The sequence below is a fragment of the Schistocerca americana genome, chromosome 11 (assembly GCF_021461395.2).
Source record: "Schistocerca americana isolate TAMUIC-IGC-003095 chromosome 11, iqSchAmer2.1, whole genome shotgun sequence".
NCBI classification, from domain to species: domain Eukaryota; kingdom Metazoa; phylum Arthropoda; class Insecta; order Orthoptera; family Acrididae; genus Schistocerca; species Schistocerca americana.
In genome coordinates this window covers 39393482-39413573 of record NC_060129.1, presented here as the reverse complement: position 1 = coordinate 39413573, position 20092 = coordinate 39393482, and the positions used below count along the sequence as shown (strand labels likewise).

The following is a 20092-nucleotide window of genomic DNA, read 5'->3' as shown; positions in this document are numbered from 1 at the left end:
TACCTATGCTGCAAGAGGCTTTTAAATGTACAGTAGATTCACAGGTTGCAGATGTCCGCAGCTGACCATCCTAGGTAAGCAGACTATGAATTCATTGATCACTACATCAGTAGGACTGTACTCTTAAGCCCGTTCATACCCTTCTTATACTATTATCAACATTAAATTGCTTGAATTGCAGCAGTGTGCCCCCATCTCGTGGTCGTGCGGTAGCGTTCTCGCTTCCCACGCCCGGGTTCCCGGGTTCGATTCCCGGCGGGGTCAGGGATTTTCTCTGCCTCGTGATGGCTGGGTGTTATGTGCTGTCTTTAGGTTAGTTAGGTTTAAGTAGTTCTAAGGTCTAGGGGACTGATGACCATAGCTGTTAAGTCCCATAGTGCTCAGAGCCATTTGAACTTTTGCTGCAGTGTCTCTTCTTGTTACTCCTGTGTTACACACACAATGACTTGATGCATTCTGCTCTGATTAATTTCAAAACGCATGTTGAATAGTGTCTCTGTTGTTAGTCATTGGTCTGTATAATTATTGATCGGGTACAAATTGCACAGCATTTGACTTCGAAATGTATTGACTTAATAAAGAAGTCATGTGGGAAACATAGCAATTCACTATCTGATCGATATCGGTGAATGAATTTTTCACTCTGCAGCACATTGTGCGCGTATATGCAAGAAGCTGGCAGATTAAAACTGTGTACCAGACCAGCATTCGAAACCAGGACCTTTGTCTTCCACAGACGAGTTCTCTACAGGCTGAGCTACACAAGCGCAACTCACGCCCCCTCCTCACAGCTCTACTTTCGTCAGTACCTCATTTCCTATCTTTGAAACTTCACAGAACTTTTCCTGCATAAGTAGCAGGATTAGCACTCCTGGAAGAACAGTTACTGCAGAGACATGGCTCAGCCACAGCCTACGGGATGTTTCCAAAATGAAGACGTCCCCCAGGCTTTGGCTAATCCATGTGCACGCAATATCCTTTCTTCCAAGAGTGCTAGTCTTTCAAGCTACGCAGGAGAATTTCTGTGAAGGTTGGGAGGTATGAGATGAGTTACTGACGGAAGTAAAGCTGTGAGGCGGCTCGTGAGTCGTCGTTGCATAGCTTGGTTGTTAGAGCAATCGTCTCTGGAAGGCAAAGGTCCTGCTTTCGAATGCTGGTCTGGTACAAAGTCTGAATTGGTGAGGAAGTCTCTGCCTCTCCTATCACCAGTCTCTGATTTCCAAAAATAAAAGTGAACTTCAGGATGCATTTACACAAGAAACGCCACATGATGCCCAATATACATGACGCTCGCGCGCCAACGAAGCTCGATCCACTGCAGGGGCTCACTTAGAGTTGCTGAAGCCTGAAATTCAGTCTCCACTCAATCATGTCCACAACAGGATTTGCTGGATTCCCTGCTTCTTATGAGCACGAGTATGACTGCCACGCAGCAGGTCCGGGTTCAATTCCCGGGCAGGTCACAGATTTTCTCTGCTCGGGGACTAGGTGTTGTGTTGCCCTCTTCATTGTGATTTTTGGGCTAAGTTCCAATGGGACGAAACTGCTGAGGTCATCGCTCCCTAGGCCTAAACACTACTTAATCTACACTCCTGGAAATGGAAAAAAGAACACATTGACACCGGTGTGTCAGACCCACCATACTTGCTCCGGACACTGCGAGAGGGCTGTACAAGCAATGATCACACGCACGGCACAACGGACACACCAGGAACCGCGGTGTTGGCCGTCGAATGGCGCTAGCTGCGCAGCATTTGTGCGCCGTCGCCGTCAGTGTCAGCCAGTTTGCCGTGGCATAAGGAGCTCCATCGCAGTCTTTAACACTGGCAGCATGCCGCGACAGCGTGGACGTGAACCGTATGTGCAGTTGACGGACTTTGAACGAGGGCGTATAGTGGGCATGCGGGAGGCTGGGTGGACGTACCGCCGAATTGCTCAACACGTGGGGCGTGAGGTCTCCACAGTACATCGATGTTGTCGCCAGTGGTCGGCGGAAGGTGCACGTGCCCGTCGACCTGGGACCGGACCGCAGCGACGCACGGATGCACGCCAAGACCGTAGGATCCTACGCAGTGCCGTAGGGGACCGCACCGCCACTTCCCAGCAAATCAGGGACACTGTTGCTCCTGGGGTATCGGCGAGGACCATTCGCAACCGTCTCCATGAAGCTGGGCTACGGTCCTGCACACCGTTAGGCCGTCTTCCGCTCACGCCCCAACATCGTGCAGCCCGCCTCCAGTGGTGTCGCGACAGGCGTGAATGGAGGGACGAATGGAGATGTGTCGTCTTCAGCGATGAGAGTCGCTTCTGCCTTGGTGCCAATGATGGTCGTATGCGTGTTTGGCGCCGTGCAGGTGAGCGCCACAATCAGGACTGCATACGACCGAGGCACACAGGGCCAACACCTGGCATCATGGTGTGGGGAGCAATCTCCTACACTGGCCGTACACCACTGGTGATCGTCGAGGGGACACTGAATAGTGCACGGTACATCCAAACCGCCATCGAACCCATCGTTCTACCATTCCTAGGCCGGCAAGGGAACTTGCTGTTCCAACAGGACAATGCACGTCCGCATGTATTCCGTGCCACCCAACGTGCTCTAGAAGGTGTACGTCAACTACCCTGGCCAGCAAGATCTCCGGATCTGTCCCCCATTGAGCATGTTTGGGACTGGATGAAGCGTCGTCTCACGCGGTCTGCACGTCCAGCACGAACGCTGGTCCAACTGAGGCGCCAGGTGGAAATGGCATGGCAAGCCGTTCCACAGGACTACATCCAGCATCTCTACGATCGTCTCCATGGGAGAATAGCAGCCTGCATTGCTGCGAAAGGTGGATATACACTGTACTAGTGCCGACATTGTGCATGCTCTGTTGCCTGTGTCTATGTGCCTGTGGTTCTGTCAGTGTGATCATGTGATGTATCTGACCCCAGGAATGTGTCAATAAAGTTTCCCCTTCCTGGGACAATGAATTCACGGTGTTCTTATTTCAATTTCCAGGAGTGTAACTTAAACCAGCCTGCGCTAAGGACACGCATGCCCAAGGGAGGATTCGAACCTCCAATGGGGTGAGCCGCAAGAACCGTGGCAAGGCGCCTCATCATTGACGTGAAAGTTGCCCGGTGTGGTGTCGACTGAAGAGACTTGCAACTCTCTGGCCGAATTTCCGCAACTGCGGACTTTCGACCGTCAACACCGTATAATTATTTCGTTTCATTTTTCGTCCTTTCATCCATGATTTTCGAACTCAGCCACCAGAGCTTCTCATACGCATTCCTTGTACTAAGACAACCAACAGTCCTCCAGTCACTACACTTCCCCAGTGATGTTATTCCTACATTCCACAATTCTTCATTTGTATAACTTATGAGATGTGTTGAATAACAGTGTAACAAACCCATTATTCCATACCCATTTTCTAAAGACAATTTTCTAAAATACATAACCATGAACTAAAGGAGAAACTGTATTAGACATATGAATGAAAAAGCTTTGGGAAAGGATACGGTCCTGTATAATACAGGGTGCTACAAAAAGGTACGGCCAAACTTTCAGGAAACATTCCCCACACACAAATAAAGAAAAGATGTTATGCGGACATGTGTCCGGAAAGGCTTAATTTCCATGTTAGAGCTCATTTTAGTTTCGTCAGTATGTACTGTACTTCCTCGATTCACCGCCATGATTTCATACGTGATGCTCTACCTGTGCTGCTAGAACATGTGCCTTTACAAGTACGACACAACATGTGGTTCATGCACGACAAGGCTCCTGTACATTTCAGTCGAAGAGTTAGTACGCTTGCTCAACAACAGATTCGGTTACCGACGGATTGGTAGAGGCAGAACAATTCAATGGCCTCCACGCTCTCCTGACCTCAACCCTCTTGACTTTCACTTATGGGGGCATTTGAAAGCTCTTGTCTACGCAACCCCGGTACCAAATGTAGAGACTCTTCGTGCTCGTATTGTGGACGGCCGTGATACAATACGCCATTCTCCAGGGCTGCATCAGCGCATCAGGGATTCCATGCGACGGAGGGTGAATGCATGTATCCTTGCTAACGGAGGACATTTTGAACATTTCCTGTAACAAAGTGGTTGAAGTCACGCTGGTACGTTCTGTTGCTGTGTGTTTCCATTCCATGATTAATGTGATTTGAAGAGAAGTAATAAAATGAGCTCTAACATGGAAAGTAAGCGTTTCCGGACACATGTCCACGTAACATATTTTCTTTGTTTGTGTGTGAGGAATGTTTACTGAAAGTTTGGCCGTACCGTTTTGTAACACCCCGTATATTTCCCATACAAGTGCGACTGAGTGATTAAGAACTGAATATAATTCTCACTGGATCCACCTTCTCCGATTTTAGTTTTTTCCACATTATAACTTAAAAACTACAAAAAAGCAGTAATTTTTCGTGAGAAACGTTACGTCTTTTGTGGAAAAATTGAGAGAAAGTTGAATTAGTTTTTTACCGTAAGTATTCGTTAACGCACCAGTTGTGCACATACACTCCTGGAAATGGAAAAAAGAACACATTGACACCGGTGTGTCAGACCCACCATACTTGCTCCGGACACTGCGAGAGGGCTGTACAAGCAATGATCACACGCACGGCACAGCGGACACACCAGGAACCGCGGTGTTAGCCGTCGAATGGCGCTAGCTGCGCAGCATTTGTGCACCGCCGCCGTCAGTGTCAGCCAGTTTGCCGTGGCATACGGAGCTCCATCGCAGTCTTTAACACTGGTAGCATGCCGCGACAGCGTGGACGTGAACCGTATGTGCAGTTGACGAACTTTGAGCGAGGGCGTATAGTGGGCATGCGGGAGGCCGGGTGGACGTACCGCCGAATTGCTCAACACGTGGGGCGTGAGGTCTCCACAGTACATCGATGTCGTCGCCAGTGGTCGGCGGAAGGTGCACGTGCCCGTCGACCTGGGACCGGACCGCAGCGACGCACGGATGCACGCCAAGACTGTAGGATCCTACGCAGTGCCGTAGGGGACCGCACCGCCACTTCCCAGCAAATTAGGGACACTGTTGCTCCTGGGGTATCGGCGAGGACCATTCGCAACCGTCTCCATGAAGCTGGGCTACGGTCCCGCACACCGTTAGGCCGTCTTCCGCTCACGCCCCAACATCGTGCAGCCCGCCTCCAGTGGTGTCGCGACAGGCGTGAATGGAGGGACGAATGGAGACGTGTCGTCTTCAGCGATGAGAGTCGCTTCTGCCTTGGTGCCAATGATGGTCGTATGCGTGTTTGGCGCCGTGCAGGTGAGCGCCACAATCAGGACTGCATACGACCGAGGCACACAGGGCCAACATCCGGCATCATGGTGTGGGGAGCGATCTCCTACACTGGCCGTACATCACTGGTGATCGTCGAGGGGACACTGAATAGTGCACGGTACATCCAAACCGTCATCGATCCCATCGTTCTACCATTCCTAGACCGGCAAGGGAACTTGCTGTTCCAACAGGACAATGTACGTCCGCATGTATCCCGTGCCACCCAACGTGCTCTAGAAGGTGTAAGTCAACTACCCTGGCCAGCAAGATCTCCGGATCTGTCCCCCATTGAGCATGTTTGGGACTGGATGAAGCGTCGTCTCACGCGGTCTGCACGTCCAGCACGAACGCTGGTCCAACTGAGGCGCCAGGTGGAAATGGCATGGCAAGCCGTTCCACTGGACTACATCCAGCATCTCTACGATCGTCTCCATGGGAGAATAGCAGCCTGCATTGCTGCGAAAGGTGGATATACACTGTACTAGTGCCGACATTGTGCATGCTCTGTTGCCTGTGTCTATGTACCTGTGGTTCTGTCAGTGTGATCATGTGATGTATCTGACCCCAGGAATGTGTCAATAAAGTTTCCCCTTCCTGGGACAATGAATTCACGGTGTTCTTATTTCAATTTCCAGGAGTGTACATTGGTGCAACTCACCGTAAGCGAGACACAGCGGCGTCGTCAGGTGGAGGGGTGTGCTGGGAAGACGTGACTGGTGCAGCTGTGGCAGGTGTCTGAGCACTGGTGGCGGGCCCCTCCTCTGTAGTCGCTGGTGTGCTGCAAAGAGAGAGGGGCAGTGTAGGCGGGCGTGTTCTCATGGTGGCCAGAGGGCAGCATACCACAAGTAATACTGATGAGCAGTTGTCTACATACATACACTATTGGTCATTAAAACTGCTACACCACGAAGATGACGTGCTACAGACGCGAAATTTAACCGACAGGAAGAAGATGCCGTGATATGCAAATGATTAGTTTTTCAGAGCATTCACACAATGTTGGTGCCGGTGGCGACACCTACAACCTGCGGACATGAGGAACGTTTCCAACCGATTTCTTATTTACAAACAGCAGTTGACCGGCGTTGTCTGGTTAAACGTTGTTGTGATGCCTCGTGTAAGGAGGAGAAATGCGTACTATCACGTTTCCGACTTGGATAAAGGTCACATTGTAGCCTATCGCTATTGCGGTTTATCGTATCGCGACATTGCTGCTCGCATTGGTCGAGATCCAATGACTGCTAGCAGAATATGGGATCGGTGAGTTCAGGAGGGTAATACGGAACGCCGTGCTGGAACCCAGCGGCCTCGTATCACTAGCAGTCGAGATGACAGGCATCTTATCCGCATGGCTGTAACGGATCGTGCAGCCACGTCTCGATCCCTGTGTCATAAGATGGGGACGTTTGCAAGAGAACAACCATCTGCACGAACAGTTCGACGACGTTTGCAGCAGCATGGACTATCAGCTCGGAGACCATGGCTGTGGTTACCCTTGACGCTGCATCACAGACAGGGGCGCATGTGATGGTGTACTCAACGACGAACCTGGGTGCACGAATGGCAAAACGTCATTTTTTTCGGTTGAATCCAGGTTCTGTTTACAGCATAATGATGGTCGCATCCGTGTTTGACGACATCGCGGTGAACGCACATTGGATGCATGTATTAGTCATTGCCATACTGGCGTATCACCCGGCGTGATGGTATGGGGTGCCATTGGTTACACGTCTCGGTCACGTCTTGTTCGCATTGACGGCACTTTGAACAGTGGACGTTACATTTCAGATGTGTTACGACCCGTCGCTCTACCCTTCATTCGATCCCTGCGAAACCCTTTATTTCAGCAGGATAATGCACGACCGCATGTTGCAGATCCATTACATTCTCCAGATCTCTCACGAATTGAACAATTGAAAACGTCTGGTCAATGGTGGCCGAGCAACTGGCTCGTCACAATACGCCAGTCACTACTCTTGATGAACTGTGGTATCTTGTGTGAAGCTGCATGGGCAGCTGTACCTGTACACGCCATCCAAACTCTGTTTGACTTAATGTCCAGACGTATCAAGACCGTTATTACAGCCAGAGTTGGTTGTTCTGGGTACTGATTTCTCACGATCTATGCACCAAAATTGCATGAAAATGTAATCACATGTCAGTTCTAGTATAATATATTTGTCCAACGAATACCTGTTTATCATCGGCATTTCTTCTTGGTGTAGCAATTTTAATAGCCACTAGTGTATGACAGAGCACACTCCACCAACAAAGGTAGTCAGTCACTCAACATGAACCACTTGGGGCTCCAAAAAGACTAATCAGTTTCTACAGCCATAGCTTAGTATGATAAATAAGAAATTGTTCCAAATGAAGCGCAAACTAAAAACAAATATAAGGACAAAGTAGTTGCTGGAATGAGAGCAGAGTTATTAGGCAGGAAAGGTCAAATATGTCACTTCAGCCAATGATCAATCAGGAGTTAGCAGTGCAGTAATCAGGCTGTCCCACGTATTTGAATGTACATAATATAAACAGCACTACGTGGTCTAGGTTTAGCGCCTTTGATTAACAATCAAAATGTCCTCGGTCCTGCGTTCGAAACCCGCCTGTCTTTAAATTTGGATTAATAATCAGCATTGACGGCCAACGACTTCTGGCATAAAAAGTAACCCTCACTCTGCCAGCGGCCTTATAAAAGGGGACAGAGAAGCAAATAGAGGTTAAGGTGGGAAACTGTCCCTAAAGGAGGAAGAATCAGCAATGATCAACGGTCTGAGGATGGAGACGGCAACGGAAATCTCTTCAGTAAGGACACACAATGTGTATCCACAGGACATGTGGCCTGTAACTGAAAAATTTTCATGATGATCTCTCCACTGGCAGGAGATTCCAGAAAAGTCCCCCATTTGGATCTTCTGGAGGGGACTGCCAACGGGAAGCTGATCATGAGAAAAGACATGAATAACCAACGGATGGAAACGTTCTACGAGTGAGGGGGTGGAATCTCAGAAGCTTTAAAGTGGTAGGGAAGCTTGAAAATCTGAAGAGGGAAATGCAAAGGCTTGAGCTAGGTACAGTAGGGATCAGTGAAGTGAAATGGAAAGGACAAGGATTTCTGATCAGATCAATATAGGGTAATATCAACAGCACCGCAAATGGTAAAATGGGACTAGGATTTGTTATGAATACGATGGTGGGGCAGAGAGTGTTTCCTGAGAACAGTCCAGTGATAGGTCTATTCTTATCAGAATCGACAGCAAACCAACACCGACAACCATAGTTCAAATATACATGCAGATGTCACATCCTCAAGAGCTATAGAGTATATATGAGGATATTGGAAAGATAATACGGTACATAAAGGGAGATGAAAGTCTAATAGTCAAGGATAATTGGAATGCAGTTCTAGGGAAGGAGTAGAAGAAAGTTTTACAGGAGAATGTGGGCTTGGGACAAGGAATGAGAAGGAGAAAGACTAAGTGAGTTGTGTTTCATCTAGTAATAGCGAATATTCTGTTCAAGAATCACAAGAGGAGAAGGTATATTTGGAGAAGGCCGAATGATACTGGAATATTTCAGTTAGAATACATCATGGTCAGAAAGAGGTTCCAAAATCAGATACTGGATTATAAGGCTTACCCAGGATCTGGTATAGACTCAAATCACAATGTAGTGAAGAGTAGGCGGAAGTTTGAGTGATTAGTCAGGAAGAATCAATATGAAAGAAATGGGATAGGGAAGTACTAAGGAATGACGAGATACGCCTGAAGTTCTCTCGGGCTATAGATACAGCAGTAAGGAATAGTTCAGTAGCCAGTACAGTTGAAGAGGAATGGACATGTATAAAAAGGGCAATCACAGAAGTTGGAAAGAAAAATATAGATACAACGAAGGGAACTGGGAAGAAACCATGGGTAACAGAAGAAATACTTCAGTTGACTGACGAAATAAGGAAGTGAATATTGTTTATGGAAATTCAGTGATACAGAAATACAAGTCGCTGAGGAATGGAATAAACAGGAAGTGCAGGGAAGCTAAGAGGAAATGGCTTCATGAAAAATGTGAAGAAATCGAAAAAGAAATGATTGTTGGAAGAACTGACTCAGCATATAGGAAAGTGAAAACAGTCTTCCGTGAAACTGAAAGCAAAGGTGGTACCTTTGAGAGTGCAACGCAGAGGAGAGAACGGATATGTGTAAAAAACAGAACACATTGAAGGCCTGTATCAGGGGGAAGATTTGTCTGATGTGATAGAAGAAGAAACAGGAGTCGATTTAGAAGAGATGGGGGATCCAATATGAGAATCAGAATTTAAGAGAGCTTTGGAGGACTTAAGATCAAATAAGGCACAAAAAATAGATAACATTCCATCAGAAATTCTAAAATCATTGGGAAAGTAGCATCAAACGACGTTTCACGTTGGTGTCTAGAATGTATGAGTCTGACGACATGCCATCTGACTTTCGAAAAAAATATCATCACAGTTCCGAAAACTGCAAGAGCTGATAAGTGCGGGAATTATGGCACAGTCAGCTTAAAATCTCATTCATCAATGTTACTTACAAGATTCAGATACATAACAATGGAAAATAAAATTGAGGATGCGTAAGATGACTCTTAGTTTGGCTTTAGGATGGTAAAGGCCCCAGAGAGGCAATTCTGGCATCGGGGTTGATAATGGAAGCGGGACTAAAGAAAAATCAAGACACATTCATAGAATTTTATGACTTGAAAAAGGCGGTCGACAATGTAAATGGTGCAAGATGTTCAAAATTCTGAGAAAAACAGGGCTAAGCTATCGAAAGAGACATGTAATATACAATTCGTACAAGAACCAAAAGGTTATAATAAGAGTATACAACCAAGAAATAAGTGATCGGATTAAAAAGAGGATATAGTCTTTCGCCGATAATGTTCAAACTGTACTTCGAAGAAGTAATGATGGAAATAAAAGAAACATTCAGGGGTGGAATTGAAAATCCGGGTGAAAGGATGTCAATGATATGATTCGCTGATGACATTGTTATTCTGAGTGAAAGTGAAGAAGAATTAGATGATCTGCTAAATGGTGTGAACAGTCTAATGGTTAGAGAAAACGGACTGGGAGTAAATCGAAGAAAGACGAAAGTAATGGCAGTGTCAGAAATGAGAACACCGAGAAACTTAACATAAGGATTGATGATCACGAAGTAGATGAAGTTAAAGAATTCTACTACTTAGGCAGCAAAATAACCAATGAAGGAAGGAGCAAGCAGAACAACAAAAACAAACTAGTAAAAAGAGCATTCCTGGCCAAGAGGTCTATTAGTATCAAACATAGGCTTCAATTTGATGAAAATGTTTCTGAGAATATACGTTTAAATCACAGCATTGTATGGCAGTGAAACATGGACTGTGGGAAAACCAACAGAAGAGAATCGAAGCATTTGAGATGTGGTGCTACAGACGAATGTTGAAAATTAGGTGGATAGATAAGGTAAGGAATGAGAAGGCTCTGTGCAGAATTGGAGAGGAATGGAATATCTGGAAAACACTGACAAGAAGAAAATATAGGATGATACGACATCTGTTAAGACGTCATGGAATGTGTTCCATGGTACTAGAGGGAACTGTAGAGGGCCAAAAATGTAGATGGAGGCAGATATTGAAATACATCCAGCAAATAATTGAGGCCATAGGTCGCGGCTGCTTCTCTGAGATGAATAGGTTGGCATGGGAGATGAGTTCGTGGCGGGCAGGATCAAACCAGTCAGAAGATTGATGACTCAAAAAAATCTAAACATATGATCATGAAATTGCGTTCAAAGTGTTCGTTGCTCATGGGTCACGGACAGGGCTATACGAAGCACAGACAGTACACAGGAGGACAACAAGTTTTGAACATGGCAGGAAAGGTAATTCGGAGAAGGTGCCGTGCAAAAAGGTGAGGATTCACGACAGAATGGAGCTAAGGCAATACGATATTTGACTGTCATAAAACTATTAAGACAGAAATTTAAATATTATTCAATAAATAGAGTTTATACATAAGGGCAAGAAGCACTAACTCAATAGGCGAACATTACGCATTGTCTGATTGCAGTGTTGGTTAGTGTGTGAGGAAGATCAGTAAAGAGAATCAATGAAAAAATGTGCTAAAACGTGGAATTTGATCAAACGTTGTCATTTCAGCAAAATTAAAAATTTTATTTAGTGGGGTACTCTGGTGTAGTCGGTATTCGTACTTACGAGATTTGGAATGGAAAAGCAGCTGTTGAATGGAGCAGTCGATGTTAGTGGAAATTATGACAAAGAGTCTACATAAGAAAATGACTAAGTTCATTTCTATGAAGACTCAAGAAAACTTTATTCTATAAATGTAATAATTAAAGTCAGCTAGCTATGTATTCTGCCTGTGAGGAGATAGCATGCTACCTAATGTCTGGAAGCTGAATAATAATCATTGGTGTGTGTGTGTGTGTGTGTGTGTGTGTGTGTGTGTGTGTGTGTGTGTGTGTGTGTGAGAGAGAGAGAGAGAGAGAGAGAGAGATTTATGGCAACATAACGTGTTGTTGTGGGGGTATTAATTTAGTACAGAAGCTTGAGATGGAAATGCAGGAGAGGTGCATGAGAAGTTTTATGGTATGTTGATGTTATCATGAGCAGATGCAGAACTACCAGGCGGTAGTGTGTGCATCCCAAGTGGATGAAGAAGGTAAAGGTTAGGAATTAAAATAAGTATTGTACAAAAATTATAAAGAGCGTTTCCAAAGGTTACTTTGAAGCATATGGAACTACATCTATGTGTAACGTTTCACTATTACGATTTATTCAAAGGCAGCAGTGGAGATATATTTCACTTTCACACATTAATTTTCATAGTAAATTACTTATATTTAAAGTTCTCCTGAGACATTTTAAGTCTCCTCTTTATCTGCGATAATGATAGAAGCAGACGAGGTGAATTAAAATTTGTGCCGCAGCCGGGACTCGAACGCGCGACTTCTTGCTTATTAGGAAGAACTGCTAACCAGTATGGTACCTAGTGCTGCGGTAGCGTAATTGTTAGCATTTGTGCCTAATAAGCAAGAAGAGATAGGTTTGAGCCCCGGCGCAGTGGAAATCTTAGTTAATGTCTTCTGCTTCCAAATTACGTTGAACTAGAGAGGCTGAGATTGAGAAAAGTGCAACAGAGGCTAAAAGTAGAAGTAAAAGAAGCCTAGCCGGTGCCATATTATCTGCGCAATGTTATCTCAAAGAGACTGTTTATAGTTTGGCAAGTAGCCCACTACTACTGTACATTATTTGAATGTATTCGAAAGAAAGTGACTAGACTTGAATGAAACGTAGGTACCTACGAAACAGTATGTAAGAAAGGATTGTTGGATCTACACTTCTCATCAGTAGTAAGTAGGTTGGAGATTTATTAGTGACTCCAATACATGGGATGTGGACGGTCACATGCTGTGCAAGAGTAGTAGGAAACTTGGTGGAATTCGCTTAATGTCCTTTAATAACGCAATAGATAACTTCAAACAAGAAAGGTTAGAGATCTGATACTATCTCCTCCAGAATGCAGTACAGACTGTCAGTCACTGTACATGGTCCCTTTTTGCATGTTGTACAAGGAAGTATACCTAAGTACAACAAATATTCTGAGCTACTGTTGGACTCAGGTGGCTAGGAATGTGAAGGGAAGGCTCAGAATCTACATCTGCATCTACATGTATACTCTGCAAACTATCGTGACGTGTACGGCAGAGGGTACGTCTCATTGTACAATTTATTAGGGTTTCTCCCTGTTCCATTCAGCATGGAGTGCGGCAATAATGATTGTCTTAATGCCTCTGTGCCTGCGGTAATTACTCTCATATTGTCCTCACGCTCCCTATGTGAACAATACATAAGGGCTCTACATCTACATCTACGTGGATACTCTGCAAATCACATTTATGTGGCTATTATTCCAATCTCGTATCGTGCGCGGAAAGAACGAACACCTATATCTTTCCGTGCGAGCTCCTATTTCCACAATTTTATCATGGTGATTGTTTCTCCCTACGTAGGTCGGCGTCATCAAAATATTTTCACATTCGGAGGAGAAAGTTGGTGATTGAATTTCGTGAGAAGATCCCGCCGCAACGAAAAACGGCTTTGTTTTAATGATGTGCACCCTAAATACTGTATCATTTCAACTACAATCTCTCCCCTATTTCGCCATAATACAAAACGTGCTGCACTTCTTTGAACTTTTTCCATGTGTTCCGTCAATTCTATCTGATAAGGATCCCACACCACGCAGCAGTATTCTAAAAGTGTAATGTGGGCAGTTTCCTTAGTAGATCTGTTAGATTTTCTAAGTGTCCTGCCAGTGAAACGCAGTCTTCGGTTAGTCATCCCCACAACATTTTCTGTGCGTTATTTCCAATTTAACCTGGCTAGCGGTGATACCCCTACAGCGCGGTAAGAAAGCACAGGCAGTGCTGAGTCAGAGACGGTGCAGGATGGAACTGTCGCGCCGCGACTTTCACGCCTTGATTTTTTACGATTATAAAAAGGGTTTAAGTGGCGAAGAATGCCATTCTTCTAGGCTGTGTGTTTTTGGTGAAGCTTTCCCTTCTAGGACCACAGTTGGAAATTGGTTTCGCGAGTTTTCGAGGGGTCGGCAGTCAATTGAAGATGAACCTCGTCCTGGTCGGCCAGCAGCAGCTGTGACTCCTGAAAACATAGATGCTGTGAGGAAAATGATCAAAGAAGATCCACACCTTACATTTTGCGACATTGAAGGGACCCTAAATATTGGATCAACAGCAGCACAGACCGTCGTTCATAGTCACTTAGGCCTTACTAGGAGATGTGCCCGTTGGGTTCCACATTTCATAACAGAAAGCCAAAAGGAGGCGAGAGTGGACTGGTGTCGTTTCATGCTCGAAAAATTCAATGGAGGGAAGTCCCAAGACACCTACAATATCGTCACAGGTGATGAAACGTGGGTCTACCATTACGACCCTGAAACGAAGAGACAGTCTTCTGTGTGGTGCTTTCCAGGGGAGGAACCACCCACAAAAGTTCGACGAAGTCGGAGCTCTGGGAAAAAGATGGTGGCAACTTTTTTCACAAAGATCGGGCATCTCACCTCTGTGACCTCGGACACACGTCGTACAGTCAATGCTGAATGGTACGTGAACGATTGTCTTCCAAAACTCATCGCCACATGGAAGTCACAGCATCGAAAGTCCAAGAGTGGGCACCTTCTGTTGCATCACGACAATGCATCTGTGCTGCCAGAACGATGGACTTTCTGGAGAAGGAAAAAGTGCGAGTGTTACCCCATCCCCTCTATTCACCTGACCTGACCCCCCTGTGCCTTCTTTCTGTTCCCTAAGACTAAGCAAAAAATTCGAGGGCAGCGGTTATCATCAGCTGAAGAGGCCATGTCAGTGTACAAGAGCGCACTAAGTGACATCCCAAAAGAAGCTTGGACTGACACATTTTGTAAGTGGTTTCAGAGAATGGAAAAATGTATACATGCTAATGGAGAGTATTTTGAAAAGTTGTAAACGTTTTTTTGCAAATAAAATTTTTTTCACACATTCTGCTAGAAACTTTCGGCATAGCCCTTGTATATGCTCTAATTTTTATGTTTTACATCCACTAGCCTTCCTCTGTAGCCTATATGAAGGGCTTATGTCAGTAGTGGGACAAGTCCATTACCTCCACTTTTCTGTCTATAATGCTTCTGAAATTAATGAGCCAACAAACAGAAAGTAAGGTTCATCTTTAGCAAGAAGCCATATGCTTGAATATTTCTGGTATCTCAACTGCAGACTTTTCAGCGCTCATTTAACTTTAGTACTCTGTATCTCAATATGAACAAAAATGGACTTGTACCACTATTGAAATACGCCCTTCATATGACACCACCAATCCATTCACACGTTCAGGAGTGACCAGTTACAGAGGCGCTTGAATGGTTCTTTGTTATTTGATGGGGAGTAGGAGATTGGTGTTTAATGTCCTGACAACAGTGAGGTCATTAGAGACGGGTTTGTTACTCGAGTCCAGGCACCGGCGAGTGTCTTATGCTTGTCAGACGTTGAGTTTTAGTGTCCTCCAGTGCGATCATCAATACTAATGCAAGGCTCCCTACTTGTGCCAGTATCTCATGAGAGACTCGTGAAAGCTGGCACTGTCAGGTCAGGCTGCTGAGGTGTGCAGCCATACATCTGTCAGCTCCACAGTGTAGGTGCCACATAATGCTTACTGTGAGATAGGATTGCGGGGATGATATTATAACACTGAGAGGCTTTAGTAAATCTAACAGTTTCGCCAAGTCATGATTTACTGCATGGCAGTATGAAATGTTGAATAATGTCGATATATCTCTTGCCTCCTTAAAGTGTGTTGCAGCATACTACAATGTTCCTAGTGTCGGTAAAGAGTGATATACTTATTCCTCATATTCTTGTAGAGTAACATCATTTATACATATCTTATTTTCAGCAGCAACAGCAGTGCAACTTAACTACTAGAGACTACATTTCTTAAAGAAATGCACTGTCATCCATACATCATTCAGAAGAAGGTATAGCTCTCGCCTGCCTAGCTGCAAACTGCACACATCACTGTGTCTGTTTGTGTACAATGCGGAACATCTTTGTGTGCACAGCAAGAATGACACAAGCTAAGTACACCATCAACACATCATTGGTTCAATGGATTGATGCCAAAAGTTAAATATCGATTTGCTGTAGACAAGCAGTGTAACATACCTAATGAATGCAAATGAGCTCGGATTGTTTAAGGGGACCACACCACGGTTCAGGTCGAAAAAAATTGATTTTCGGTTTTCATCATATTTCAATGTATTAAGGCTTTATTTAAGTACTCTGAAAATGATTTTGCTGAAAAAAAATGTTTTTCAAGCCTTTAAAGAGCATTTTCCTACCACATGTGTCTATGTGCCATGCCCACTTTTCTGTCACCAACATTTCAGCAAACATTTTAAATCTTTGTATCCCGTATTGCATGTTAGGGATTTTTTTTATGCCCGAGTGTGTTGGCTATCCTTGGAATGCAACAGTCGGTATTCTTTTGTTCCTGCTGTTTGTAAACAACACGCCTTCAAACACGGGGTTAGTTTTGTTCATGTGTGATTGCGAGTAGATGTTATACTTACCTTTGCATTGCCTGTTTACGTGTGTTTTGTTGTATTTGTTGAAGATGACGAAACTTAAAGGCATTTTCAAGAAACGACAATTTAGAGGAAACAAGTTTAGAAAGCTTTCTTTACAAGAGGTTATGTCGCCTGGCAACGATGTTTCTAATTGTAATTATTCAACAAGTGCATCATCAAAGACGCTCTCACCATTTCAAGAGAGTTACAACGAATTTGCTGTAAGTGACAAGGGGTGCAGTAACATTATTATAAATTTGAGAATATTATCAGATGTAATTTCTAAATTTGTTCAATGTAGACAGTGTGGTGAGTCACAGAGTATGAAAATTTGTAAGGGTGCAAGTGGGAGAAAAGGCCTAGCAATTGCTATGGATTTAATTTGCACTAAATGCTCAGCTGTCATTTCATTTATGAGTTCTTGAAAACCAGATGCAAGTCGCCCTTATGAAATCAATACTAGATTAGTTTATGCCTTACGATCCACTGGCAAGGGCATGGCTGGAGGGAGAACATTTTGTGCAGTGATGAACTTACATCAACTACCAAATAAATTTGAAAAACTGGCTGCAATATTAGAGAAAGCTGTATGTGAGGTCAGTGAGGAAAGCATGAAAATGGCTGCTAGGGAAGCAGTGGAAGAAAATGGTGGATGTATGGGTACTACAGTTGCAGTTGATGTAAATTGGCAGAAAAGAGGACATACTTCTCTGAATGGAGTAGTGACTGCCACGAGTGTAGACACTGGTAAAGTGTTAGATGTTGAGAAAATATCTAAATATTGCAAATGTTGGAAAGTCAATGAACATTAAGAACACAACTGTGTGGCTAATTTTACAGGAACAAATGGTGGTATGGAAATTCATGGAGTACAAAAAATATTTCATCGCTCCGTAGAAACAAGAGGCGCACGGTACACCAATATTTGGGCGATGGTGACAGCAAGGCATACAACAATGTGGTGAACTCTAAGCCATATAGATATGCCATTATTAGCAAAATAGAATATGTAGGCCATCTTCAAAAACGTTTGAGAACAAAGCTGAGAAAACTAACTGTTGATATGAGAGGAAAAAAATTAGAAGATGGAAAATTACTGACCGGAAAGGGTCGGTTATATAAAACTGAAATAGAAAACTTGCAGGTACATTATGAGCAGGCAATCAGGAGAAATAAAGAGAATTTGGAGGCAATTAAGAGAGACGTTTGGGGCATATTCTTCCATAAGTCCTCTACTGATGATAAGCCATGTGATGGATTGTGTCCATCAGGAGAAAATTCGTGGTGCAAATACTATAGCGTTCAGGAAACTGAAGAATCTTATTCTCGCCAGCATTCTCATCCTGCTGCTGTTATTACACCAATTAAACCTATTTTCAGAGATTTGGCTCATGCTGACCTTCTAAGGAAATGTCTGCGCGGGCAGACACAGAACCCAAATGAATGTTTCTGCAGCATAATTTGGAACCAGCTTGCTAAAACTGTATTTGTAGGTGTGCATACAATGAAACTTGGAGTTCATGATGCTGTTATTACATTCAATTGTGGTAATAGTGGAAAGTGTTGGGTACTGAAAAAGCTGGGAATTAATCTTGGTGAAAGTATGATCACTGGGCTGCAACATTGCGATAAAATGAGGATAGCCGACGCAGACAGGTCTGCATCTGATATGGCCAAGAAAGCAAGATAAACATCCAGGAAGGTGAAAAAGAAGCTGGAAGGCCTGCTAGAGGCCAAAGAAGGGCCATCATATGCAGCAGGACACTTTTAATTAACTGTGAGTAACATATTTCAGAAGTTTTTTCTTTAAAGTCAATTTCTTGAAAATTAAAATTTTCGGTAAATTAGGCCCCATTATATCAGAAACTATCATAGACGAATCAATTAAATTTTCAGAGACTCTGCATAACATAAAAAGCCACCTCTGGTACCACAATCATTAATATTCCCCCATTATGAAGTTCAGAAAAAAATATTTTCTGCAGAAAAAACTTATTATTTTTTGTTAATAAATTTTAAAAAGTATTCCTTAAAAACTATAAAATGGATAAAGTAGATTTTAGGATAGTTGACTCTATTAGCATCATGCAACATACAGTAGAAATATTAATGTTCTGCACCAAATAGTTTTTATCAGAAATGGCTCAGATACTTGCCTAAATTAACATGGGTTAGATAGGCAGGGTGTGGGTCCCCTTAAAAGCCCAAACAGTTTATGAGTCCATGAAAAATTTCAATCTTCCATGTTGTTTTCTTAGATAACTTGACTGCTAATAAACAGAATTCAGTTTTGCAGATTCGTAGAGGCTCTTATGAAAATTCAGTATAAACACTGTAAGCTGTTAGTAAATGTGCATCAATGATGATGTGTATTACAGCACACACACACGTCAAAGGAAACTCACTGGCAGACTATATAGGCGTGGCAACCAAAAACAAAATCATGTAGAGATGGGAAGCTCAAAGGAATGGCTTGTCTGGTGCTTACCTGATTTCCGCTGGTGGATCAGCGAGCAGCCGACTCACTTCGATCAGTTCTTGAGGGTGGCTGCACATGGCGTCGGCCCAGCCCTGCGTGGCCAACACCTGGAAGTTGTGGGCCTTTATGAAGGCGATGGCGGCCGCTGTAAGCTTCGGACACGAGTGTCTCACTGCCAGCACAGCTGCGGCCGCTGCGTTCTCAGTGGTCAGCTGAGCCGCCACCTGCTGCTCACAGGCATCCTTCAGGGCTGACAGGCCGTACTTGTCGGCTGCAGCCAACAGGTGTCGTGCCGTGCCGGACAGCTGGGGGGTCTGCAGGGTGTAGATGTAGGACAGCACCTGCCTCATCACTTCACCCTCCACGTCTGTAATGCTGACCCTTCCGCTGTTGGCTTCCAGCGTGTCATGCTGGAACATTGCCTGGAACACGGGGCTCCTGGCGGCCAGGACAGCGCGGTGCACCACCAGCTGCGTCTCGCCCGCCACCAGGGTGACGACGGCACCTTCCCCCGCGTCGAGAAGGGCACCCAGGTCCACGGCGCCAGCCACTTGAACGCCTTTAACTGCCGCCATTGTAGATAAACCTGAAACACAGCGCCGGTGAGCAGCCCTTCTCCCTTCTGCACCACCCGCAAGACCTTTACGATGCTTGTGCAGACTTGTTTGCGGCGAAAACTAGTAAAAGCTGTTCGTAACAAGTCAACTGCAACACCGTGGTACACTACGTGATCAAAAATATCCGGACACCCCTAAAAACATGCGTTTTCATGTTAGATGCATTGTGCTGCCACCTACTGCCAGGTACCCGGTATTAGCGACCTCAGTAGTCATTAGACATCTTGAGAAACCAGACTGGGGTGCTCCGCAGAACTCATCGACTTCGAACGTTGTCTGGTGATTGGGTGTCACTCGTGTCATACGTCTGCACGCGAGATTTCCACACTCCTAAACATCCCTAGGTCCACTGTTTCCGATGTGATAGTGAAGTAGAAACGTGAAGGGACACGTACAGCACCAAAGCTTACAGGCCGACCTCATCTGCTGACTGACAGAAACCACCTACAGTTGAAGAGGGTCCTAATGTGTTATAGGCAGGCATGTATTCAGACCATCACACAGGAATTCCAAACTGCATCAGGGTCCACTGCAAGTAC

At 44.7% G+C, this 20092-nt stretch overlaps 1 protein-coding gene across 1 annotated transcript in view; it reads right to left on the bottom strand.

The window, feature by feature from the left end:
• Positions 1-19519, bottom strand: part of LOC124553214 (poly [ADP-ribose] polymerase tankyrase-like) — a 45785-nt gene extending 26266 nt beyond the window's left edge. The window contains exons 1-2 of the mRNA XM_047127106.1: positions 18946-19519; positions 5958-6077 (exon numbers count right to left, since the gene is read on the bottom strand). Coding sequence (XP_046983062.1) covers positions 5958-6077; positions 18946-19511 — 686 coding nt within the window. The 5' untranslated portion in view covers positions 19512-19519. The remainder of the gene's footprint in view (positions 1-5957; positions 6078-18945) is intronic.
• Between the last annotated feature and the right edge of the window lie 573 nt (positions 19520-20092).